Raw genomic sequence first — 19,775 nt, 5'->3', positions numbered from 1 at the left:
AATGAATGACAGAAACCGAAATGAACGTATTGATATCTTTAGGATACAGAGCGGCGAATTTTAATTAATCTATTTGCATTGATTTAAACTGTATTTAGAAAGAAATTTATATTGTTAGATAACTTATATATTTATAATTTATATACTTTTGTTAACAGATCTCTCTTCGATGTTTTATATTTATAGAGTAAAAAATTTAATTCGAAGAATAATTTTTTTTAATTTTAATTATTAATAATATTTATAATATTAATATTTTATTATTTTATAAATAAGATTAAAACATTGCATTATGATTTTATAATATTTTAATGAAATAAATTTTGATATATTAATAAATAAATTATGGAAATTCATATCAATGAAGAAACTATTGTAATTAATTTTTAAATTAATTCATTTTTTTATGTTATTAAGAATTTATTTTTTGTTTTATATTATAAAAAAAATATCATTTGTATTCTATTATTATTATAAATATTATAATATATAATATATTAAATATAAATTATATTTATGCACGATATATCAGATAGTAGATTCATCTGCAACGATAGCTAATATTCATTAACATGCATATAATATATATCAGATGAATCATCATTGCTTATTTCTATGACAAAAATAATTAATACATTGCATCGACAGTGAAAAAAATGTACCTAAATACGCAACAAGTGCAGCATAAAAGTTTTTTTTCACATTATAAGTTTGAAGTGTTCACGTAAACATTTTATATGCTTTCTTGTCATATGCTTACGCAAATACATTTAGAATGAAATATTTATTAGTTATATAATTAAAATTAATATATAAAAAAATGGAAGGGCACGAGGATGATGAATTAGAAGATTTAAATTCAACTATTTATACATTTCCACCAAATGTACAAAATGTCATTGAACAGGTTAGATTAATAACAAACTGTCAAAATATTTTTAATTGTTATTCATCATTAACAAGTAGTTAATGTTTTCTTATTTTATTAAACATTATAATTTATTTTCTTTTGTTTTATGTGTGAATAAATTTATATCTTTTAATTCTTAGGTTTTACCTAGTACAGATCCATTGGACCAACCAAATTTTAACGTAGTAGATTATATAAATTCACTATTCCCAACAGAACAGTCTCTATCGAATATAGATGATGTAGTAAATAATATGGAATTAAAGATACGCAATATAGACAAAGAAATTCGTTCTGTAGTACGTGGACAAACAAATGTAGGTCAAGATGGAAGAGCAGCATTAGAAGATGCACAGAAAGTAATAAAACAATTATTTGTGCATATCAAAGATATTAAAGATAAAGCAGAACAATCTGAAGAAGTTGTCAAAGAAATAACAAGAGATATTAAACAATTGGACTTTGCTAAAAGAAATCTCACTGCCTCAATAACAGCATTGAATCATTTACATATGCTTGTGGAAGGTGTAGATACTTTAAAGTAATGTATTATAATTTTTATTAACAAAAATATATTTAATCTAATTTATATTTAATTTTTATATTTATATATATATATATATAAAATTTAATGTATTTATATATTATTTTAATTTTATTATAGAGTACTAACGCAAAAAAAACAATATGGTGAAATTGTTTTACCATTACAAGCAGTGATGGAAGTGATGCAACATTTTAATAGTTATATGGATATACCTCAAGTAAAACAATTGTCTGACGAAGTATGTAATATTTATATTTTTATAACAATAAAATATCTCTTTTTTATTAAATGTATCGTTTTGTTAATTTAAAGGTACGTCAAATACATGTTGAGTTGGCTCAACAAATTACAGCAGATTTTAAACAAGCATTTTCTGGTCAAAATCCAAAATATTTTAATCAACTTACAGAAGGTTGTTTAGTGTTGTCTGTTTTGGATCCTAAAGTCAAGTATGTTTATTAGAAATTTAATTATTTGTGATGTTTAAATATAAATATAATAACTCATATTTTTTTTATAAGGAAAGATCTCCTTACCTGGTTCGTAGGTATTCAATTACAAGAATATGCACATCTCTTTGATGAAAATCAAGATTTTGCATGGTTGGATAAAATAGATCGACGCTATGCGTGGATAAAAAAACATTTACTTGATTTTGAATCAAAATTTGGTGCAATTTTTCCTCAAGATTGGGAAATATCAGAACGAATTGCTGTGCAATTTTGTCATGTTACAAGAGAAGATCTTACAAAATTAATGCATAAGAGACGTTCTGAAATAGATGTCAAACTATTACTTTATGCAATTCAAAGGACTAGTAATTTTGAATCATTATTAGCAAAAAGATTTAGTGGTATTACTTTAGAAAATTTGGATGTAGGAAATAAAAAAAATACTACAGACATGACTGATAATAAAGTTCCAGGCAATCCATTTGAACAAAATGAACAAGTATAATTTATAGAATGCATTTATATTATATAAAAATATTTTATATTTTAAATTATCTTGTATTAAACTTTTATATTATAAAACAGGTACAAAATGAGAAACCAAAACCATCATCATTTTCAAATCTCATAGGAAGATGTTTTGAACCATATTTAAACATTTATATAGAAAGTTTAGATCGTAATCTGGCAGATCTAATGGATAAATTTGTATCAGATTCTAAAACACAACCACCTGGTGCTAAAGATTGTGATGGTATTGAGGGTCCTAGTAGTGTGTTATCCTCGTGTGCAGATCTGTTTGTATTTTATAAAAAATGTATGTTACAATGTACCCAACTTAGTACAGGTTCAATTATGTTAAGTTTAGCGGAAACTTTTCAAAAATATTTACGTGAATATGCTCTTAAAATATTGCAAAATAATTTACCTAAGTAAGTATTTTTATTATTTACATATTTTTGTGAGTCTACTAATTAAATTTATATTTTTTCATAATTAACATTTCTTACAGAATTGGGGGTAGTGTGGGAATTGCTACCAGTATGAGTAGTATACGTGATTTTCGAGATCTTTCAACATCAGGTTTTATACAGAATTTCCAAAGTTTTCTAAAGGAAGGTGAAAGCACTAGATTTAGTAAAGAAGAACAATCGCGTATATGCTGGTAAAGGTTTACTAATTAAAAATATCATAATTAATATAATAAATTATATAAATTTATATTTCAGTATATTAACAACTGCTGAATATTGCTTAGAAACAACACAACAATTGGAAGAAAAACTACGAGAAAAAACAGATAAATGTTATGCAGAAAAAATTAATCTGTCTCAAGAACAAGATATTTTTCATAAGTATGTATTATAAAAATTTTTTTATAAATACTCGATATTTAAGTTTTTAATAATATTTCATAATATTCGTAATTATTTTTATTTATAGTGTTATATCAAATTGTATACAATTACTTGTTCAAGATTTAGAATCTGCATGTGAATCTGCATTAACTGCAATGACAAAGGTATTTATTCATTTATTTGTTATATTTAATGTTTTTAATTATTTCAAATAATTTTATTCATTTGTATTCATAATTTTTAGGTTCAGTGGGGTGCTATAGAAGTTGTTGGTGATCAAAGTAATTATGTTAATACTATTGTGGCACATCTTAGACAAACAATACCTACTATCAGAGATAGATTATCCTCATGTAGAAAATACTTTACTCAACTCTGTGTAAAATTTGCAAGGTAAGGAATAAAGTAAAATATGAATTTGTTTCATTAGATATTATTATAAATTAATGAAAAATAATTTTTTTTTGCAGTTCATTCATAATAAAATTAGTACAACAACTGTATAAATGTAAACCATTAAATACCGTAGGTGCCGAACAATTGTTGTTAGATGTACACATGTTAAAAACTGCTCTCTTAGATCTTCCATCAACAGGTTATCAAGTTCAAAGAAAAGCACCTGCTACATATACTAAAGTAATTTTCTATAATTAAGAATTTGCTAATTAATTTTTATTCGTGATATTTTGAATTAACAATTTTCATTTAAAATTGTATATTAATATATCTTTTATTATAAAAAATAGGTAGTAGTTAAAGGCATGGCAAGTGCTGAAATGATTCTTAAAATTGTAATGTCCCCAATAGAATCTCCAAAAGACTTTGTAAAACAATGTAGAATACGTCTACCAGATTTACAAGCACCAGAATTTCAAAAGATATTGGATATGAAGGTATTTAATATTTTTTTATGTTTCTATTATTAAAATTTATTTAAAATTAATAAGATTTTATTAATTATCATTTATATTAAATTTCTAATAATTCATAGGGTCTGAAAAAAACAGAACAAGTTTTACTATTAGAACAATTTAAACAACCTGAGAATACAGATGTTTCTCATGATATTAGGAGTCATATCATTCAAGATAGCCCAGAACATGAAGCCGGGCGAATAAAAAGATTGGAAAAGTTAATAAAAAAAAGAATATGAATATGTTTCATAGTAAAACTTATATTGTAATGTACATATTCAAATTAAATATAATTGTAACTATATAAATATTAAAATTGCATAATTCTCTTATTTTGTTTCAATAAAGTAAAATTGTTTTTATATAAAATTCATTAATTTAATTTTTTAATATTATTTTGTATTAATAATTTTTATTTTCCTAATTTTCTAAATTAATCAAAGGTCTTGTATCATATAAAACAACAAAAACCTCGGTTTTTTATTTTATTATTGTACATAGTAAATAGTATTCAATAAACAGGTAGATGTTAACCCTGTTTTTGTGCAAGTTCCTTTGCTTTAGCTTTTTCCAACTTTGCTATTCTAGCAGCAGATTTGCTGCCTAAGAGACCACCACCCCAATGACGTCGGATTTCATCATATCTATCATTGAAGTTTGTCTTAATAGCCTCAACAAGTTTTGCAAAGTTTGCTCTATCGCCAGAATCCACCTAAAATAAAAAACAATGTATTACTAAAAGTAAATCAAATTTAAAATTTAATAAGGACTAATAAAATTATATCAGTAACATTTATTGTTTAGTTATATCATTAATATTATCATTGGATTGGCTCTTTTTAAATTCATCATATTTCAAGTTATTAATTATATTTTGTATAAAAATAATATAAATAATATAAAATAATATAAAAAAAATTTTACCTGTACTAAAGCTACAGCAGTGCAAGTTTTACGCCTAACAAGACGTCCCAATCGTGATTTACCTTTTATAATGCAATAAGGTACACCCATTTTACGACAAAGAGCTGGCAAAAATAAAACAATCTGAAATAAAAAATAATGTATTAATGAATAAGAATAATGCAATGATTTATATTTCATGAATAGAACCATTTTACTCAGAAAAACATTTCATCTTTTAAATAAAATTAATATTAAATTTATTTTCAGGTGAAGAAATTCAAGCATCATTGTAATTGTACGATAAAATATCAAATTTGTAATATTTTGAAAAAGAAAAAATACGTACCTCAATTGGATCAACATCATGAGCAATTACTACAAGTTGAGCTTTCTTTTGTTCAACAAGTGTAGTTACTGTATTTGTTCCACTACGTAATACATTAGGTTTTTTTGTTGGTGTATCTTCTTTCTTTGCAACTTTTTGTTCAGCTCTAGCTTTTAGTCTCATTTTTTTCATAGCAGCAGATTCAGGTCTATACTTTTCCAACATTTTAAATAATTGTGTTGCTATAACATGAAATAAATTAATTTAAATTATCAATTTTTCCTAAATTTTTTGTTTATTTACATAACAAATATAAGATAAATATACCTGTTTGTTTATCTAATGTTTGTGTGAATTGATTGATTGGAGGTGGGACTTTTAACCTTTTTTGTAATACTGCCCTTTGTCTTTGAATACGAATGTATTTGGGCCATTTCACAAAGCGACTAAGATCACGTGCAGGTTGAATATCCTGTCCTAAGTAACAAATTATTACAAATAATATAAATTAACAACATATAATAAATAAATTATATATTTAATCTATTTATTTTCTTTACTTACCAATACCGAAATTACGAGTACGTTTCTCAAATAAAGGATTGGTTTGTTTTTTGGGTTCAACCTTCTTAACTGCAAGTGGTGCAGCTGCCACTTTCTTTCCAACCTTCTTCTTCGGCTAAAAATATTACAAAAATATATATATTAATATTTTTCACTTACTAAATATTATTACACATTTATTATCTTCATAAACACAAAATAACACAATACAAAACATTATGGTTAATTTTACTACGAAAATATATATCAACAAAATCACATATATAAAAAATTCATATATCTATGTCATATTGAATAATAAAATAAATAAATAACTAATATAATAAAAGGTATAAAAGAGAAACATATTTATAATAATATCGCATATCCAAAACATGCTGAATTCTAACCATTAAAATTCAGAATAATAAAACATTATCGTTGGAAATATTATTTTTATTTAGCAATTTATTAAATTTACCTTTTTTTGAACCATCGTTTTAATAAAAAGTTTAACGGATCCTTTATATCACAAAGGATATAAAAGTTTGTACTTCGCTTAACACAACGCAAAGTACGACCGCCAAGAACGTAAAGAAAGAATCATATAGCAGCGCCATCATCAGCGCCACCACAATGTCGTTTGACAAATATCTTGATATACTAATTTATATAGAGAGGAAACATAATGATTATTTTTGAATTTTCTAAGTATATCTCAATATTTATTTCTAAAATATTATTTTAAATAATTTACAAATAATTTTTTAAAAAGAAATTCACTTTATATTTTTAGAATTTGTTTTACAATTTAAAATATTATATATAATATAAATCATTATTTTATTTATCAAACAGAAAATATATATATATGAATAATTATTAAATTAATTAGAAATATATTAATATTGTCAATAAATAGATACAATGTATGGATTTATGTTATGTATTATTATTAACATAATATAAATTTTTTGTAAGAAAAGAAAGTTACGTTTTATTTAGAGTAAAAACGTTTTGCTTATCTCAATAGTTTTATGAATTTGAAAGATGCAGTAGAAAGTTGAAAACGTCGAAACACGCATGCGTGAATTCATTAGCAACGAGAATGTAACGACAGAGACCGCGCGTGCGACCTATGCGTCTCCAGTTGAGAGTATTTTCTATAAAGAACGCGTAGCGGCTATGTCAGTGTTCCTAATGTGTCGACGATTCGTTTATAAAACGTATCTGTCATGAACGTTGATATTTGGAATCTAAAAAACATTTGTTTATTAATGTGTTCGTGACAGTACGTGAACTGAATGAATAGTGATTCTCGACTTATCGTAATATTTTCTTCCGTCCTGTCGATTCTGGGAAGCCGCTCGTTTTCTATTTCGATATAAATTTAGAAGCAGTAGCTACAGGTAATAATAATAATAAATTAAATAAAATTAATTTATATTATTTTAAATCTTGTTGCTAGCTAAATTCATTTATTCTATCGTTTTCAAGCTAGTAAATCATTAGTACTTCGAATGTTGAAATCATAATGTAGCATTTCGTTAATGGTTACTGACAAAAACGTGATAAATATATTCTTTCTTGATCTTTTACTTTTTATTTTAAATTTATATTAATTACAAATTGTAATAGTAGAATCATTAGAAAATATTTTTATTGGAATTAGTAATTATATGAATATAATGATTTATAATATAGTATATTAAACAATTAAAAAATTAATGAATTAAATGTTTAAAATAATTTTATTTAATACATTATTATGTAATTTTTAAGCCCTTTATAATTTAATTGAATTCATATATCGGTAAAACAGTAATAAAATGTTCTATATTTATTTGTACATTTATTTCTTTATATAATTTTTCATGTTACATTTTTAATACAATTAAATACAAGAAAGCAATGTAAAATGAAAAAAATATTTTTTTACTTAATTTTGATTTATTCAATTAGATTAACTATCAATATGAATATATATAATTTTCAATTCAGAAGATCTATACGTCAGATATCTATAAAATTATTTGCGAGTTTTATTATACATTATTACTTACGTTACAATTTTCAGTATTAGATAACGATTTCAAATATATATATATTAAATAATTTTATCATTTTTTTCGAAAACAAAATTTTTTCTTTAAGAAGATAACGATCAATAGTTGCGTGATTGATAGGTACCAATACCAAATATGACTATCAGAAAAATTTGCGGTATCGGTGCTGGATATGTGGGTGGACCAACGTGTAGTGTGATTGCTCTGAAATGTCCAGAAATTCAAGTAACCGTGGTGGACAAGAGCAAAGAGAGAATTGCTCAATGGAATTCAGAGAAATTGCCGATATACGAACCAGGTCTTGATGAAGTGGTGCGCAAATGTCGTGGCAAGAATTTGTTCTTCTCCACGGATATAGAAACTGCGATCCAGGAAGCGGATCTAATCTTCATTTCAGTAAATACTCCAACGAAAACGTTCGGCAATGGGAAAGGAAGAGCAGCTGATTTGAAGTACGTCGAGAGCGCGGCTAGAATGATCGCGGAAATTGCGACCGGGAATAAAATCGTTGTAGAAAAAAGCACGGTTCCAGTAAGAGCTGCAGAAAGTATAATGAATATTTTGCGTGCCAATCATAAACCAGGAGTATCATGTCAGGTAAATGTACCGCTATGAAAATTTTAATCGTATTCAACGAAATTACAATTGATCGATTTTATATATCGATCGAATGTCGATTATCGGAAATAAACGATTATCATTACGTAACGAAAATTGCATGAAATCGAAATGCAATTTCAAGTTCTAAAATATTGATCACTTTGTCGAAGCATAAATTGGTTTCCTTGTAATTTCTTTTTTTTTTTTTCCCCCCATTGCTCTCTGTAGAGAAGATTTAATGGTCTTGTGAGAGTAATGACTCGAATGCCACGTGGCTGACTTGTGATATGCTGTTGTGTATTCTAGAAGTAAAGATTGAGTAGATAGATAGTATAATGGACTCAATATCGTCGTGAAATAAGAGCAAAGAAAATTTACAGTTTCTCCTTGCTCGTAATAGAGTATTACACGGTACCCTTTCCAGCTATTTTTAGACGCATACCAGATGCATCTTTTCCGCATGTTGATTAATATTTTTTTTTACTTTCTATTTGTAGATTATGCTAATATAATTTAATCTCTCTTTTTTTTTTAATATTAAATTATAATTAAAAATAAATACGTTCTCGAAGAGAATAATTCTTAAATATATCGTTCTTAAATATATATAGTTATTTTTATACATAAATTTCAAATGCAAAAATTCGATATATACGATAATCTTCAACGCAAAAATGATCGTTTAATTTTTTTTCAGCGTTAGAAAGATTCGATGCGATGCTATTCGTGTTTCTTGTATTTATTATTAACACATTATTAATACTATCGGAACTATTGGAAATTACGCGATTCAATAAACTATTAAGTTTTATGTCTGCCAATACGAGACATCTTAATTGTTACTCACTCATCGTATATCATCATATGACCTTTCTTTCTTTCACAACTAACCAGTCTTTTTATTATTTGTTGCGCGTCTTTTGACATCATCGATGCAATACTGTATAAAGCGACGGTAAAAAGGAAAGTTTATATTTTTATATTTCTCAGATCTTATCGAATCCAGAATTCCTGGCGGAGGGAACCGCCATTGAGGATCTGGTGAACGCAGATCGCGTTTTAATCGGAGGCGAAGATTCGCCGGAAGGACAGGCGGCTATCGAGGAATTGTGCAAGGTTTATGAGCATTGGATTCCAAGAAAGAATATTTTAACGACGAACACTTGGAGCTCGGAATTATCAAAACTGGTAAAAAAGAGTATTTTATTATAGCTATAATAAATATTGTAGATATTTTATATAGATCAGATATAGATATCATATCATTGTTTACAAAATTTTAACGTATAAAATTTGTTTGCCAAATAATATCACGTTTCGTATTTTTCAACGTCACGTCAAACTGTATAAGTATAATATCTTTCATTTATAATAATTTTTCTTTTCTCTTAAATTAATATTTATCGGATCGGAGAAATTGCGCAATTATTCGAAATTAATCGTTGTGCGTTTTCAGGCCGCCAATGCTTTCTTGGCACAACGTATATCGAGCATAAATTCTCTGTCGGCCGTGTGTGAGGCGACCGGCGCGGATGTGTCCGAGGTTGCGCGGGCAGTTGGCCTTGACTCTCGAATAGGGTCCAAGTTTCTTCACGCGTCCGTTGGATTCGGCGGTTCGTGCTTTCAAAAGGATATTCTTAATCTGGTGTACATTTGCGAATGTCTAAATCTACCAGAGGTTGCCGCTTATTGGCAACAAGTGATAGACATGAACGAGTACCAGAAATCCAGATTCTCAGCGAAAGTAATCGAGTCTTTGTTCAATACCGTTACGGACAAGAGGATCTCGATGCTCGGTTTCGCCTTCAAGAAAAATACCGGTGATACGCGTGAATCACCGGCCATTCACGTTGCTAAGACCCTGTTGGACGAGGGCGCTATGCTTCACATATACGATCCCAAGGTGAATCTTGTCAATATAGATGTAAAGTGTGATCGTGTATAATAATTTTCGTTTTTTTTATCTTTCTCTTCTTCACTCAAGGTCGAAGAAAGTCAAATTATCGAGGATTTGACGCATCCAAGCGTAACAAACGACCCGGAACACGTAAAAAGTAGAATTGGTATTTACAAAGATGCTTATAGCGCTACGAAAGGTACACACGCTATTGTCCTATGTACCGAGTGGGATGAGTTTGTGGTTAGTAACAATTTGTATTATTCGTATAAAGCTTTAAAGGTAATTTTGAGCCATTAATTATTTTGATTTTTTTTATTCAGGAGCTGGATTATAAACGAATTTACATTAACATGATGAAACCTGCATACATTTTTGATGGAAGAAAAATTTTAGATCATGGCAAGTTGCAAAAAATCGGTTTCATCGTGCAGACTATTGGTAAGAGAATTACGAGAACGGTGCTTTCGAGAGCGTGGGGAAGTCAAACTCAGATATAATAATGTTTACATAGGTTATCATAAAGAAAAGAGAACGAAAAATGTTTAATTTCATGTATGTTTTAATTATATAAATTCATAAATGTCTTTAAAATCTTGTGAATGATATAAATTAGATTTCTAAAATTTATGAACTTTTATTAATGATAAGTTTGCTTTAGCTTAAAGTATTTTTTTTATTTTAAAGACGTTGTAAAATAATAAATTAATTTTTTCAAATTTGTGAAAATATAGGTTTACAAGATTTTAAAAGATTAAATTTTTTTTCAACGAGATTTAAAATTAAAAATCGGAAACAAATACACTGTTTTGAAAACACGTATCGTGCACGATACAATATTGCTATGTCGTGACTTTTGTAATAATCAATAATATCAGTTGAATCAAATATTTATATATATTTCTTACATAATTTGATATGCAGTTAATATCGTATATTAAGTATGTTATAATTATCGCATTAATTGACGATACGCAATGTAGTATTATTTTTATCACTTTTTATTAATGCTGCAAATATTATTGTGAATTTATCGATTACGGGCATTTATGGGATATATAGTAAATAATACTATTTTAAAAAAATGAAATAGATTATCTTTGGTTTTTTGTGCAATATATATTACGTATGAAAAAGTACTGCAAATGAACTCTTTGATACTAATACATTATTGTGATATGTTATATTTTAATTCAAAAATAGAGGTTGAAACAACTCCAATTATGGATAATTTTGATTCCTCGTTTTCAACCCCTACTTTAAAAGCATATTTTTAATTATGTATAACATTATTATAATTTTATCTTTTTGTATTCCTTTATTGCATTTTTGGAAAACTTTTCCTATAGTCTTACACGATTTTAAATGTATATTATGTATTTTCTTTATATGATATTTAGAAGTATTTATAAGTGATACAAGTGATATAAATGATTCATTCTGAATGATACTATTATTTTTAAAAATGCAATGAAGTTATAAAAATTGTTTTTTTGCTTTGTTACAAAAATTATAAGTATATTGTAATGTTATAATGTTAAATAATTTTTTTGTAATAGTAACATTAGAAAGAAAAGGAAAAAAATAAGCAATAATATCAATGTTATATTTAGTATATTACATCATATACTAAATATACATATATTTGATATATGATATCAAAATGTTCTGTATGATAATGCCATTTATAAAAAAAAAAAATTAGGAAATTAGCAAATTAAAATATTCAAAATAATTTTACAAAAACTATTTTCATTGTATGTAATTATAAGAAAGTGATATAAGCAAATAATTTAGTATTCATTTATTCCAAATAACAATACCTTTACTTTTATAATTATATATATAAGATTATAAATAAATTTGATAGAAAATTTTTTAATTTGATATTGTTCGTTTATGTTTGTATGTATATAGTATATTCCTTTGATATTCCTAAAGTAAAATATTTTATTATCTTTAAATAAATATTTCGGTATTTTATATCTACAAATGAATGAAAAAAATTTTATTTGATTTTGAAATTTCTTTTACACAGTAATTAATATTAATATATTATTGATATTATAATATTTTTGTATAGAATATAAATTTCAAATTATTATAAATCTGTAAAAGATTAAAAATATAACTATAACGAGAATATTTTTAAATTTATGCTATTATTTTCTGTAAATTAATAATTTATTATAAAATTAAATTATGATTTAAATACATATATAATATAAAAAGCACTTGTTAAAACTTACAAATTAAAAAAAAAATTTCAAAATTCATAGTATCGATACTGATACTTACAGCCCTGCCACAGAAGAGCGATGGCGCCGCTGAACGAACTACCGGTTGCAGGAACAGAGGCAGCAGCAGCGGTGGTGACGGCAGTAGCGGCAGCAGTAGCAACAGCACGAGTCGCTCTGCGTTTGCCGTGAAAATTCGTGAGTGGTCCGCGTGACAGTACTCTAGAGGTTACGTTAACAAGCTGAACGATGATGTCAAAGAGTTGGTGCCGCGTGATTCGCGCGAGATCGAACCATTCATCGAATTGTCAGTGAATCATTTCGTTCGCTGTTGCTTTTTTCCTTGTCGTGCGAAACCTCTCTTTCTGTTGGCCAAGAGGGATAATAGGCCGGGCCTATCAGCACAGTAGGAAAATGGCGGCTTGCCTTGCGCGGCGTAGACGACGAGGGGCAACAAGGCTCTTCGTGTAAAGTAACCGAACATAAAAAAAAAAATAACCTTTCGTTTCCGTCGATTGTTCGTGGTGTAAATTGTGTAGTTTGTGTTCAATCATTGACGTGCTAAACGTGAAAACGACAAATAACAGAAAGAGAGAGGGAGATAAAAAAGAGAAAAAGGAGGGACCTCGTTAGCGCGAATACCACGAGTTACGAGATGAGAGCGGGACGCGAGGAGAAACGAAGGGAAAACAACACGAGAAGCGAGTAACGAAGAACCACTGTGCGTTCCGTTTGTGCACGCGTGTGTGCTCGCATGAGAGCGAGCGGCGATCAACGGTGACAAGTGTTCCGTCGACGGGGAACTTCGCCTTAGCCCCACGTCGACAAGAAGATGATATTCCGGGCATCGAGACACCGCCGTGGCTACGTCGATCGCGATCCTCGTGCCGCCGTTTACTGTCGTCGCCATTGAGCTACGGCCACTTTCGCGAAAATTATTTTTTTCGCGAGAGAACAGTGAGGCCGTGGACAACGGGACGACAACGACGACCACGACGATCACGAGACGAAAAGTTGGAGGAAGATGAGAGGCGCGTGCGACGGCGGCATAGCGAGTTTTCTCGCTCTGGCGCTCCTCTGTTTATTCCACACGTCATGCCTTGTGGACGGTATGTAATGCTTCTATTACCCGTCAATTTCTTTCTCGCTCATTCATTCTCTCTTATTACTTCTCTCTTATATTCTCTATCCCTTTCTATCTTCTTTTCGCGAGTTGATTTTCTTTCCCATCCGTATCCGTCCACCTGCCTGTCATTCTTTCTACCTTCTGTCTCCGATTGTTGTTCCCGCTCTTTCTCTCTTTCTTTTACTTTCCGAACCGCGTAACGTTGCGTAAGCAACGCGGTACTATACGTTTATACAGAAGGGCCGATTAATCTTATTCTACGAGGTTCGTCGAGTATGCGGAAGGATATAATCGGCGCAAACTATATAGGTTCTCTCTATCTCGCAAACAATTGATACAAAGATTTCTTTTTTCAGCGTTATTGCTTGCATATGTGTTAGTCTTCCTTTTCTTTCACATATTCTTAACATATCCTTGTCGATTAGCTCTTACGTTTAATTTAACATTGATGTTGCTAAACATTATAATCAAAATTTATATTTTATAATTATAAAAAACATGTACATGTTTTAGTAAAATTTAGATTGATTTTTTGAAATTAAAATTAAATTGACAGAAAAAACAATTGAAGATTAATATTTAAACCAGAATTAAAATTAATAAATAGATCAGAATTTTTAATCGTTGTTTCTATTATTGTTATTTGTAAGCTTCTGTAGCATACTTAATTAATATAATTATCGATTAATGATCTGATTAATGAACACACAGGTATTTATTGAATCGATAATTGTTATATCTTTGCGGTAAATAAATCGCTCGAAATAATTAGAGGATTTATACGATTGATTTTATTGCTCACATTGGAAACAAACGTATCTAATGTCGCAACGTTTAAATGACAATTATACGTAAATGTGATTTGTCACGTGGTTTGTGACACGAACGCTAAATAATTTTATAAAAGAAAGCGCAGTATTTATAAAGTTTATAATGAATATTGGTGTTTGAAAATCTACTTATTTTTATGTAAATTTCCTAATTATGAAATAGTTGATAATGTGCGCATATAATTTAGATAAACTCTATTGTTGCATTATTTCAATATATGAATATTCGATTCAAACGTTATTATGTTAAACTCATTTTTAAACTATCCGATATTTTATTAATTTATTTTTAACATTATTGCATTAACATTTGAACATTATTTATATTATTTATATATATTACCTCGTATTTGTTATTTTAAATAAATGATAGAAAATTTATTTAATAATTATGATTAATACAAATATAATGATAAATTTTTTTTACATCACTATTAAGAATTTAATTACTTTTTGCAAAAAAATTGCTTTCTTTGTAATTATTCAATAATATGAACGATTCATCGTTCTTAGCATAACATTCTTACTATTTCACAATCTTGCAATTATTTTACGTGCATCGTGAAAAGTTCGAATTCATTAAATAATAGAGAACTATATTTAAATAAATTTAATTGATATGTAAATTAGTTTCTAAATACTGCTTTAAGTATGTTTCCAATGAATACAATATTATTTTCGTTTAAATAATTCGAATACAATGATTCCTTAATTATTTTGATCGTCATTTCTATTCAGTATGATTTTGCACGTTATTTCACATTTATTATTATTATACACTAGTATAACCAGTTAACGAGTATTTTTCCTTATTAAAAGCATTTAATCACTTAACTGAGCATTATTGAATGATAAAACATTTATTTTCTTATTTTCTTAGGTAAGTAAAGCAGTATGATTATATCTCATAATTATAGAAATAAAATTATTATTAAAAAATAAATAAAATATATAAATATAATTAAATATTAAAAAATAAATTTATATTTATTGATTTATCTATATCGACGAGATTTAATAATATCTAATGATCAAAATATACGATAACTTTGTTACAAAAGATGTAAAAGATATTTTGCCATATTATTTTAATATAACTAATTGATACATTGTAGATACAATATAATCATTATAGCCGTTTTTTTTCAACATAAAAAATAAATTTAAATTATATATAAATTATTTTCCGAATAATTGTTTTATTAAGAAGTATTTAAATAATAATTAAAGTCAAGTTAAAAGAAAAAATCTATTAGGATAAACAAATTTCAAATAAACGGATATTCAGAAAAGTGAGAAAAAATTTTCCATCTCGACGAATCGAATCGAAAATATTTCAAAGTAATGGAATATTCGTACGAGAAAAAGAATTCATGTTATCTCGCAAATCTTCCGTATTTCAATTCGTAAACGATCGCCATAATTATTTTTACCGCATAGTTATTTTCATAACTACGAAGCTGTCGATAAGCCAGTATCTTGCGATTTTGAAATCCAATCGTCTTCACAAGACGATACGTAATCTTTCGCGTAAATGGATGGCACGCATGTGTATGCAAATGATTGATTTCTCAACCGTCGAACCACCTCGGGCTAGCAGCCTGTTTCTGCCATCAAGTTATTATTATAAACACATTCTTAGCCGCACCGTGGCCTCTTATCTCACCGCTTCGTCGATGCTTAATTAAGATACTTTACGATCAATTTCATCCTATTTTTTTTCTTTTTTTTTCTTTTCTTTTTTCAATATCCTGTTGACCTTCTTCAGATATATTTTCTTTGGAAAAATTGTTGGGTTGGAATATTCGTGATTTTATATCGAGAGTTATTTTTTAAGAATATTTTTTAAGTTGGAGAATAATTTTAATTTCAATCGATTATGCTGATGTAGTTCTTCTTGGTTTCTCAATATTATTTCCGAAATGTAATTGTGCGATTATTTTGCGTGATTTGAGAGACTCGATTGATTTTTCTTTAAATTATTATTTTATTTTATCAGAAATATTCTAAATTTTTAATATAGGATTTCTAATGTAATTATTTTTTAAATTAGAAAGTATTCAAATATTTAAATTTTTTTAATTTAATGTCATTAATGTTTTATAATTAATTCTAATTTAATTAATTGTTCTGATTGGCATATTAAAATTCTAAATCGTTTCGTACAATTTTAAATTTTACATTCACTCGAATATTTTATATATGATTTCTGGAATTCCAATAATTTATTTTGTATATTTTAAAAGAGTTTTTTTTTATTCGAAATCATCAAGTTTCGAATTTTTTCTATTTTAAATTCAAATAAATTTTTGATTTTAAATGTGATAATTTTTTAAATCAGAAAATATTTGAATATCATATAAATATTCTAATTTGTTAATTTTAATCCAACTAATTGTTCTGATCATAAGACGTTACAATTTTGTAATCATTTTGCAATTTTAAATTTTATTCCAATATTTCGTAGATATCGTCGGAATATGAGAGATACGAACGAAGACAGCACAATAAACATAAATCGATATTATTTTATCACGGCGCTTGAATACCGTTTTAAATTTCGCGCTACGTTTATTGCAGCCTCGCGCTTCGATATTTTAAAGCTCTTATCGCCTAAGCAACTCTTCTCGTGATAAGCGATGACTCTTATCTTTTTGTAAATTTTTTTTAACATCTTGATATTCAATTAAATGTTTTTAAAACTATTTTGTAGTAAAATTATAATAAAACTATGGGAATAGAAAGTAAAGATTTATTATAATATTAATTTAAAAAATAACTAAATAAATAAATTGTTCAGAATAAACGTTTTAAATCGTAAAATATATTTCCAATTATCTCGAGATTGAAAACATTTGTTAATTATCTTTATCTCTTGGTGATTCAAGCTCGTCGAATTTATCTTAAACGATTACAAGATCAAGAAACGTTCGTCAACATTGATCCGAAACCTATAAAGCACGCCTCGAACTATCTCTCGAGAGATTAAAGGGCCTTGATAATCCGAACAAGTTCATTGAATCATCATGAGGTCAAGAGTTCTGGTCAACTATGATCCTTGAACTATTTCGAGGTTAAAAGACATCGATGATTCCTCATTTCTGATCGAATTCTAAATTTCCAAAAAAAGTTAGAGAACGCGGAGCTACAAACAGAAATTAGATATCCTTTGAGGGCTAGTTATCTTTCTAGTTATTTATTTTTCAGAGTTTGCCGTCCTTGAGAACTATATGTCCTTTCACACATTCCAACGATACAATATATAACTTAATAATAATGTAGAATAATACTATATATACGTGGAATTACTCTTAGAAATTAAATCCAAGATTACATAATTTATATGGAAAAAAAAATATTAAGTCTCGCTTCGATAGGTCTACGATTATCTGATATACATTAAAAAATATAATTAAATTTTTTTTCGATATATCATTTCTTATATTTTCTTTTCTCAAATCTACGAAATAATAAGTGTGAAAAAAATTCAATTTATGTATACAAATTCGAGATACATTCGAAGGAAGAAACTTTTAGAGGTTAGGTTCAAGATTATACGCTATACACAGAAAAATATCAAGTTTCGTTTCTACGTATTATTCGCTATTCTCTTTTCTTAATACTATAAAGTTTTTGACAATATTTATTTTTATAATCACCAGTTATTTAAAAAATTCAATTCACGACAAATTCACGGCCTCGATATCTCGAATGGGATCATCGGAATTCGAAACGTTGTATTTCCATTGCCTCGTGTATAAATTGTCAGATTATTCGGCCAGTTTTCACGCAGAAATGTGGACGGTGGTCAGCAACGAAATCGAATTTGTGGCGGTCGTTGGAGCATATTGTTATTCCGCGAATACTTGAGACTATTAACGTTCACGGAGAGCAGAGATAAAACGGTCGTAGGTCGGAAAAAAGGCTGTTGGCATCGCGGCAACGACCTTAACGAGTCTCTAAGCATCAGTGACGGACAAAATCCATGGACGTGTTATTTTATTTGTGAAATTGAATACAATGGAAGGAAAATGATAAAATGATAATTTTAAATTATTCGTTTATTAAACAAGTGACGATCGATTAAATATGATTTATCAACTATCTTCTGATAGGTTTAAATAAAGCCAATGTTATATGAATATAAAATTTTATTATGATTATTTAAAATACGTTAACATTTGAATTCATCATAATATAAATAGTCAACGATTCGATATATACATTGTTGTAAACATACAAAGTAATATCATTCAATGATTACTTAATTATTGATACTACACTTTTAGTCTGTTTAAATCAAGTCTGTTTTTTTTTCTCTTTTATATTCATTATAGCTTCATTATGGATGATAAAATAATTTTTTGTATAATCATTGCAATATTTTAATTATACGATGATATTAATTTTTATTTTAATTGACTTGAAAAATAATTAAAGATATATTATGTTATTTACATGCAAATATATTCCAATTAATGATCAATAGTGATTAAGCGCTTGAAAAACGATCAATAATAAAAAAATTAATTACTATATACATACATGTTATTTAAATCAAATATCAAATACAATATTTCAATTATCAAGAACGATATGTTTTACTGATAATCTGATTAGGAAAGTGAAAGTTTTCCATGTGAATTTATTTCGATGACCAGGCTACTAACAAATTTTATTAGTATAAATATTTCTATTATAATTAATATTGGAATAAAAAAATTATATCGAGTATTATTTATCGATTTTGAGAAACGATTATTCAAATTCAAGTCAGAATTTAACTTTCTAACCGAATTAATACAATTTTCGTTTATGTATGAAAGTTTGATCTCTCGAGGAAGGGGAAGGGGAGGGAAAGAGAGAGAGAGAGAACATTATCAAGGAAGTTCTGGGAATGAGAAGCTTGTGTCTTTTAATGTAAATAAAGGACATTTGGGATACTTATGAACGAGCTTAATCCAATCCAAGGGCAAGTCTGATGGTATGCTTACAGGTTTGATTATGGCGCTAGTTTGCCTAGTTTTAAGAGGATGACGTTGAGAGCTTACCTAAACAAAATTG

General features: G+C 27.5%; 4 protein-coding genes across 25 annotated transcripts in view; 3 read left to right on the top strand and 1 right to left on the bottom strand.

Moving 5' to 3' along the window:
- The first annotated feature begins 546 nt into the window (after positions 1-546).
- Positions 547-4,550, top strand: LOC107999722 (vacuolar protein sorting-associated protein 53 homolog). Its single transcript, XM_017059730.3, has 13 exons — positions 547-907; positions 1,051-1,451; positions 1,575-1,695; positions 1,770-1,906; positions 1,979-2,408; positions 2,495-2,841; positions 2,922-3,074; positions 3,139-3,264; positions 3,353-3,431; positions 3,512-3,660; positions 3,738-3,903; positions 4,014-4,160; positions 4,259-4,550. Exons 1-13 carry the CDS (start codon positions 821-823, stop codon positions 4,418-4,420), a joined length of 2,505 nt encoding a protein of 834 aa, XP_016915219.1. The 5' UTR covers positions 547-820; the 3' UTR covers positions 4,421-4,550.
- Positions 4,551-4,652: 102 nt separating this feature from the next.
- LOC107999723 (large ribosomal subunit protein eL8) lies at positions 4,653-6,603 on the bottom strand. The gene is made up of 6 exons (XM_017059731.3): positions 6,437-6,603; positions 5,977-6,091; positions 5,740-5,889; positions 5,434-5,654; positions 5,106-5,228; positions 4,653-4,893 (listed from the first exon to the last, which is right to left on the bottom strand). Exons 1-6 carry the CDS (start codon positions 6,449-6,451, stop codon positions 4,711-4,713), a joined length of 807 nt encoding a protein of 268 aa, XP_016915220.1. The 5' UTR covers positions 6,452-6,603; the 3' UTR covers positions 4,653-4,710.
- Positions 6,604-7,047: 444 nt separating this feature from the next.
- On the top strand, positions 7,048-12,307 carry LOC107999728 (UDP-glucose 6-dehydrogenase). 2 transcript variants are annotated; one of them, XM_017059739.3, is made up of 6 exons: positions 7,048-7,364; positions 8,142-8,618; positions 9,612-9,809; positions 10,078-10,524; positions 10,606-10,761; positions 10,842-12,307. In XM_017059739.3, exons 2-6 carry the CDS (start codon positions 8,157-8,159, stop codon positions 11,016-11,018), a joined length of 1,440 nt encoding a protein of 479 aa, XP_016915228.1. In that variant the 5' UTR covers positions 7,048-7,364; positions 8,142-8,156; the 3' UTR covers positions 11,019-12,307. The 2 variants fall into 2 exon arrangements, with proteins under 2 accessions (XP_016915228.1, XP_016915229.1); XM_017059740.3 differs by having other exon boundaries at positions 7,052-7,364; positions 8,127-8,618.
- Positions 12,308-12,404: 97 nt separating this feature from the next.
- LOC107999693 (TGF-beta receptor type-1) overlaps positions 12,405-19,775 on the top strand; it is a 49,559-nt gene continuing 42,188 nt past the window's right edge. For 20 of the 21 annotated variants that reach the window (XM_062076726.1, XM_062076721.1, XM_028667567.2 and 17 more), the window contains exon 1: positions 12,405-13,864. In XM_062076726.1, coding sequence (XP_061932710.1) covers positions 13,780-13,864 — 85 coding nt within the window. In that variant the 5' untranslated portion in view covers positions 12,405-13,779. The remainder of the gene's footprint in view (positions 13,865-19,775) is intronic. The other variant, XM_062076729.1, reaches the window with a different exon arrangement.

This window comes from Apis cerana, linkage group LG6, assembly GCF_029169275.1.
Source record: "Apis cerana isolate GH-2021 linkage group LG6, AcerK_1.0, whole genome shotgun sequence".
Classification (NCBI taxonomy): Eukaryota; Metazoa; Arthropoda; class Insecta; order Hymenoptera; family Apidae; genus Apis; species Apis cerana.
The sequence above is the reverse complement of the archived record's forward strand: the minus strand, read 5'-3'. Positions and strand labels throughout refer to the sequence as shown.